Source organism: Dendropsophus ebraccatus, chromosome 1, assembly GCF_027789765.1.
Source record: "Dendropsophus ebraccatus isolate aDenEbr1 chromosome 1, aDenEbr1.pat, whole genome shotgun sequence".
NCBI classification, from domain to species: domain Eukaryota; kingdom Metazoa; phylum Chordata; class Amphibia; order Anura; family Hylidae; genus Dendropsophus; species Dendropsophus ebraccatus.
In genome coordinates this window covers 20892761-20900260 of record NC_091454.1, presented here as the reverse complement: position 1 = coordinate 20900260, position 7500 = coordinate 20892761, and the positions used below count along the sequence as shown (strand labels likewise).

Sequence of the window (7500 nt, the reverse complement as noted above, 5' to 3'; positions counted from 1 at the left end):
ATCTATTTATTCATGCAGCCATCTTGCCTGGTGTTGTTTTTAACACCATTTAGAGATATGCTTTACCGCAAGCCCAATGGACATAAGCAATAATGGACAGTAGCTGTCCCATTAACATGAATGAGAAAGATGTCTGGGTGTGCGGCCTTTCCATAGATCATATAATAGAGGGGGAAGGCTAAGCTGCAAGCTTTATCTATTGTCTTTATGTACTTGTATCCTCTTTCGCTATAAGGCCATGTTCACACAACGTAAGAGACCGGCCGTTCCGTGACCCGTCTGGGTCATGGAATGGCCGGTCTCTGAAAAGATTATACTGGCCAGTACTGCAGTACCGTCCGGATGATCTTTGCAGCTGCAGAGTTCTGATGTGGGCGCACCCGTGTGCGTCTGCATCAGAACTCCCCACAGCTCACTATGGAGCGAGCGGCCGGAGCCGCTCGCTCTATAGTGTGCACTGACAGGTTTTCTGCAGCCGCTAGTCAATGAATAGCGGCCGCAGAAAACTGCCAATTGTTTGCGGCGCTGCTAGGGATCCCGGCGGGAGTGTATACTATGCGTATATGCTCCGGCCTGGATTCCATAGGCAGTAAAGGCACATATATTTTTGTATAAATCATGGCCGTTGTACAAAGGCCGTGGTTTTACGAAAATGTACATTGTGTGAACGTAGCCTAATACTGCACAGATCACTTTCCAGCAGCCTCCTCCCTATCATTACAGACAGAAGGGAAGTCGCAGCTTAGTTTTAGACAAAGGGGTGAAAATAAAAACTACAAGATTCAATGATTATTTTATAATTAGAAAGCAATATAGAAAATTGGGGAAAAAAATAGGGGGAAAAAAATCCCAAATTCTTAAATATGATTAATATAAAAACTTTATTTAAACAAAAGGTCCTATTTTGATGACAGATCCCCTATTTGTTAGGTTTACACAATATAAGGCAACTAGGAATTATGGAGAAAAGTCACTAGTGACGTACTCAGCGACTGGAAAGTTTAGCCACATGGCTGTTTAGATCTATTTATCTGTTTATCTTTTTAATTTGTTAAAAGAAATCATATTGGCAGGATCAAATACACAATAGCATTGCCAAAGTAAGTGGGAGATGGATCTGAGGGATGGGGATATAGAAGTCAATGGCATATCATAATAAGGAGATGAGGATGGGGACATACCCTGGGTAGATCTGTATTCTATTCTATCTCCTATCTATCTATCTATCTATCTATCTATCTATCTCCTATCTATCTATCTATCTATCTATCTCCTATCTATCTATCTATCTATCTCCTATCTATTCTATCTCCTATCTATCTTCTATCTATCTATCTATCTATCTATCTCCTATCTATCTATCTATCTATCTATTCTATCTCCTATCTATCTAACGATCTATCTATCTATCTATCATCTATATCCTATCTATCTATCTATCTATCTATCTATTCTATCTCCTATCTATCTATCTATCTATCTATCTATCTATCTATTATCTATCTATCTCCTATCTATCTATCTATTCTATCTCCTATCTATCTATCTATCTATCTATCTCCTATATACCTATCTATTATCTATCTATCTATCTATCTATCTCCTATCTATCTATCTATCTATCTCCTATCTATCTATCTATCTATCTATCTCCTATCTATCTATCTATCTATCTCCTATCTATCTATCTATCTATCTATCTATCTATCTATCTATCTATCTCCTATCTATCTATCTATCTATCTCCTATCTATCTATCTTCTATCTCCTATCTATCTATCTATCTATTATCTATCATCTATCTATCTATCTCCTATCTATTATCTATCTATCTATCTATCTATCTATCTATCTATCTATCTATCTATCTCCTATCTATCTATCTCCTATCTATCTATCTATCTATCTATCTATCTCCTATCTATCTATCTATCTATCTATCTCCTATCTATCTATCTATCTATCTATCTATCTATCTATCTCCTATCTATCCTTCCATCTTTCTGTCTGAGTGCTATACTGTGTTAGCAGCTGACCTTGGTTAACTTTCCAGGTTACCAGTTCATGTAAAATGCATCAGAGGCCTCAGCTTTTCACAGGATTCTGCTCTAGTCACATCTGTCAAGTCTGTGAGGCACTAATTTCAGAAAAAGGCCAACACAAAACAGCGTCTGCTCCACTGGGGAGCGGGGAAACCGACTGAACCTACTAGTCACTATTTATAAATTACTGAGTGTTTATACTAGTATAGTAGTGATAGATAGATAGATAGATAGATAGGAGATAGATAGATAGATAGATAGATAGATAGATAGATAGGAGATAGATAGATAGATAGATAGATAGATAGATAGATAGATAGGAGATAGATAGATAGATAGATAGATAGATAGATAGATAGATAGATAGATAGGAGATAGGAGATAGATAGATAGATAGATAGATAGATAGGAGATAGGAGATAGATAGATAGATAGATAGATAGATAGGAGATAGATAGATAGATAGATAGATAGATAGATAGATAGATAGATAGATAATAGATAGATAGATAGGAGATAGATAGATAGATAGATAATAGATAGATAGATAGATAGATAGATAGATAGATAGATAGGAGATAGATAGGAGATAGATAGATAGATAGATAGATAGGAGATAGATAGTTAGATACATAGATAGATAGGAGATAGATAGATAGATAGATAGATAGATAGATAGATAGATAGATAGATAGATAGATAGAACAAAGATAGTTAGATAGATAGATAGAACATCATAAACTTAGCAACTGTCTTAGGACGACATATAATCTACCACATGCAGCTATAATTGGGGTCCTGCAGCTTTAAGATGATGTATAGAAATGACATTATATGGCTGGGATGAAACAAGGTGGGATTGCGGCAATGAAAGTGTCTGATAACCGGATAAAAACATGTATGTGATAGTACAAGAAGATTTTTTTTTTTTTTAAAAGGAAATGCCTGGAGTGTCTGCAAAAAGGTCCAAAAATAATATATGAACTGCATAACACTGCCAGGAAGGAAGGAGGTTACAATGAGACTGGTGTGTTTTCTGACAATCTCCCAAAACACATCCACACACACTCATACATACCGTATACAGATACACATTCACACAAACTGATACATACCGTATACAGATACACATCCACACACACTCATACATACCGTATACAGATACACATCCACATCCACACACACTCATACATACAGTATACACATATACATCCACACACACTGATACATACCGTATACAGATACACATCCACATCCACACACACTGATACATACCGTATACAGATACACATCCACACACACTGATACATACCGTATACAGATACACATCCACATCCACACACACTCATACATACAGTATACACATATACATCCACACACACTGATACATACAGTATACACATCCACACACACTGATACATACCGTATACAGATACACATCCACACACACTCATACATACCGTATACAGATACACATCCACATCCACACACACTCATATATACAGTATACACATATACATCCACACACACTGATACATACAGTATACACACACACTGATACATACAGTATACACACACACTGATACATACAGTATACACATATACATCCACACACACTGATACATACAGTATACACACACACTGATACATACAGTATACACACACACTGATACATACAGTATACACACATACTGATACATACAGTATACACACACACTGATACATACAGTATACACATATACATCCACACACACTGATACATACAGTATACACACACACTGATACATACAGTATACACATATACATCCACACACACTGATACATACAGTATACACATCCACACACACTCATACAAACGGTATACACATCCACACACACTGATACATACAGTATACACATCCACACACACTCATACAAACCGTATACACATCCACACACACTCATACATACCGTATACAGATACACATCCACACACACTCATACATACAGTATACACATACACACACACTGATATATACAGTATACACATCCACACGCTGATACATACATTATACACATAGACACTAATACATACAGTATACACATATACGTACACACTCATACATACAGTATACACACACTGATACATACAGTATACACACACTTATACATACAGTATACACATACACACACATGCATACATTATACACATCCACACACACTGATACATACAGTATACACATACACATCCACACACGCTGATACATGCAGTATACACACACACTGATACATACAGTATACAATATACACACACACTCATACATACAGTATGCACAAACACATCCAGACACACATACATACATTATACACATCCACACACGCTGATACATACAGTATACAGTATACACACACACTGATACATACAGTATACAGTATACACACACACTGATACATACAGAGCCGTATTAACAGCTGCTGCCGCCCTAGGCGTACAACCTGATGACGCCTCATCTTGGGGAGAGTGGGGAAGTGTGGTTTCAGCCATTTGGTCATGTAGAAACATTATCTGAATCACGTTTTTTAACTGCTTAAAACATAAACAAATTTCCACACTGACTGAATCAATAATTAGAGCCGTCTGCATATTGTCTGAGGGAATTCTCACCACAGGATTGGTAGATAGGTAGGTAATAGCTCCAGGCGTCACATTCACCAATTTAACACTGCCATACCAGACCAGACCAATGCTGCTATGCTGTGACTGGATAACACCACTAAACCAGACCTGACCAATACCGCCATACTGTGACTGGATAACACCACTAAACCAGACCTGACCAATACTGCCATACTGTGACTGGATAACACCACTAAACCAGACCTGACCAATACCGCCATACTGTGACTGGATAACACCACTATACCAGACCAGACCAATGCTGCTATGCTGTGACTGGATAACACCACTAAACCAGACCTGACCAATACCACCATACTGTGACTGGATAACAGCGACACACCAGATCTGACCAATACCCTCCATACACACTGATACATACAGTATACACATCCACACACACACTGATACTGTATATACAGTATACACATCCACACTCACTGATATATACAGTATACACATCCACACTCACTGATACACACAGTATACACATCCGCACACCCACTGATACATACAGTATACACATCCACACCCACTGATACATACAGTATACACATCCACACTCACTGATACACACAGTATACACATCCGCACACCCACTGATACATACAGTATACACATCCACACCCATTGATACATACAGTATAAACATACAGTATCACATCCACACACACTGATACATACAATATACATTTACAGTATACACACATTGATACATACAATATACACATACAGTATACACATCCACACACACTGATACATACAGTATACACATACACACACACACTAATACATACAGTGTACACATACAAAGGCACACACACAAAATATACAAAAGACACACCGTAGAAACAGACACACAGTTATTCATATATACACATAAAAGCATGTATATACACATCATAAGGATTTACAGAAAAAAATATAGATACATAAATCATATACATGTCATGCGAAAGCAGAAGAGAGCAAACAGAAGACTCAATACAGAAACATACCTAAACATCCATATATATATACACACACACACACACACACTGTATACAAACACAGTACATTTTAACAAATATAAAGATATATATATATATATATATATATATATATATATATATATATATATCAACATACATAAAAACTCATACATATATACATGCTACTCTGACATCCATGAACAAACATACTCAAAAACACATAATAAAGACATATATACAAACCTTCTCTCACATCAATAACAACCCATCCAAATACATAACACAGACAAATATACACAAACTTCCTATGACATCAGTAACAACACACCAAAACACATAATACACACTAGTAAAGGGACACATGGAGACTTGCATACAGTGTAAGTATACATATACAGACCCCTAATACAGACACATGGAGACTCACATACAGTGTAAGTATATATATATATATATATATATATATATGCCCCTAATACAGACACATGGAGACTCACATACAGTGTAAGTATACATATACATACCTCTAATACACACACTCATATATAGCAATGCACTGAAGATATAATAATACAATATATTTCCTATTTATTTGTTGGATAATTCTTGCAAAGCATAATGATGGTCTAAACCACTGGTGAGGAAGGGGTTAACAAGGCAGGTAGAACATGCTGGGGATTGTAGTTCCTGTTCCTCCTCCTCCCCAAAACCACTTGAAGTGACAGCCCATACACATCAGCAGTGGCTGTCAGCCTGTGCTCCAGTGTGCAGGATCTTGTTTTGTTGACCTTCCCATCTGTCATCAGCCAGCCTGACCCCTTACTCACTGAGCCACATTACAGAAACAAACACAACCCACCACTTCCCAAGCTCCACATTACACTCAGCACACAGCTCCATTGTCCAAGCCCTTCTCAGCTTAGCAAAGCTTTTTTTTTTTAGGTCACATGATCATTTACTTTCACCTATTTTAGGCAGGAAATCTCCAGACCCCCTGACATAGTTATTACCAGTAATATAGTGATATCTGTAGCTGGGACACTTACCTGCTTGGTCATGGAGTCTATTAACCGCACATAGAAGTCCTGCTCTGTTCTAATGCCTGGGGGACAAGAGAGAGAGGGAGAAGTGTAAGTCTGGGGGTCTCAAAGACTGATAGAGAGAGAGAGAGAGAGAGAGAGAGAGAGAGAGAGGAGGAAGATAGATAGATAGGAGATAGATAGATAGATAGATAGATAGATAGATAGATAGATAGATAATAGATGATAGATAGATAGGAAGATAGATAGATAGATAGATAGATAGATAGATAGATAGATAGATAGATAGATAGAAAGATAGATAGATAGATAGATAGATAGATAGATAGGAGATGGATAGATAGATAGATAGATAGATAGATAGATAGATAGATAGATAGAAGATAGATAGATAGATAGATAGATAGGTAGATTATAGATAGATAGATAGATAATTACAAAAGGCAGATGAACAGTTAATAGACAGTTAGATATACAGTAGATCAGTATTCTCCAATCTAAGGCTCTCTAGCTGTTGCAAAATTACAACTCCTATCATCAACATTCTATCAATAGATAGAAGATAGATAGATAGGAGATAGATAGATAGATAGATAGATAGATAGATAGATAGGAGATAGATAGATAGATAGGAGATAGATAGATAGATAGATAGATAGATAGATAGATAGATAGATAGATAGATAATAGATAGGAGATAGATAGAAGATAGATAGATAGGAGATAGATAGATAGATAGATAGATAGATAGATAGATAGATAGGAGATAGATAGATAGATAGGAGATAGAT

At 36.7% G+C, this 7500-nt stretch overlaps 1 protein-coding gene across 8 annotated transcripts in view; it reads right to left on the bottom strand.

Annotated features, from left to right (window-relative positions):
• Nucleotides 1-7500, bottom strand: part of EBF1 (EBF transcription factor 1) — a 312968-nt gene that overhangs the window by 298975 nt on the left and 6493 nt on the right. For all 8 annotated transcript variants that reach the window (XM_069953297.1, XM_069953328.1, XM_069953313.1 and 5 more), the window contains exon 4: nucleotides 6716-6771. In XM_069953297.1, the coding sequence (XP_069809398.1) occupies nucleotides 6716-6771 (56 nt within the window). The remainder of the gene's footprint in view (nucleotides 1-6715; nucleotides 6772-7500) is intronic.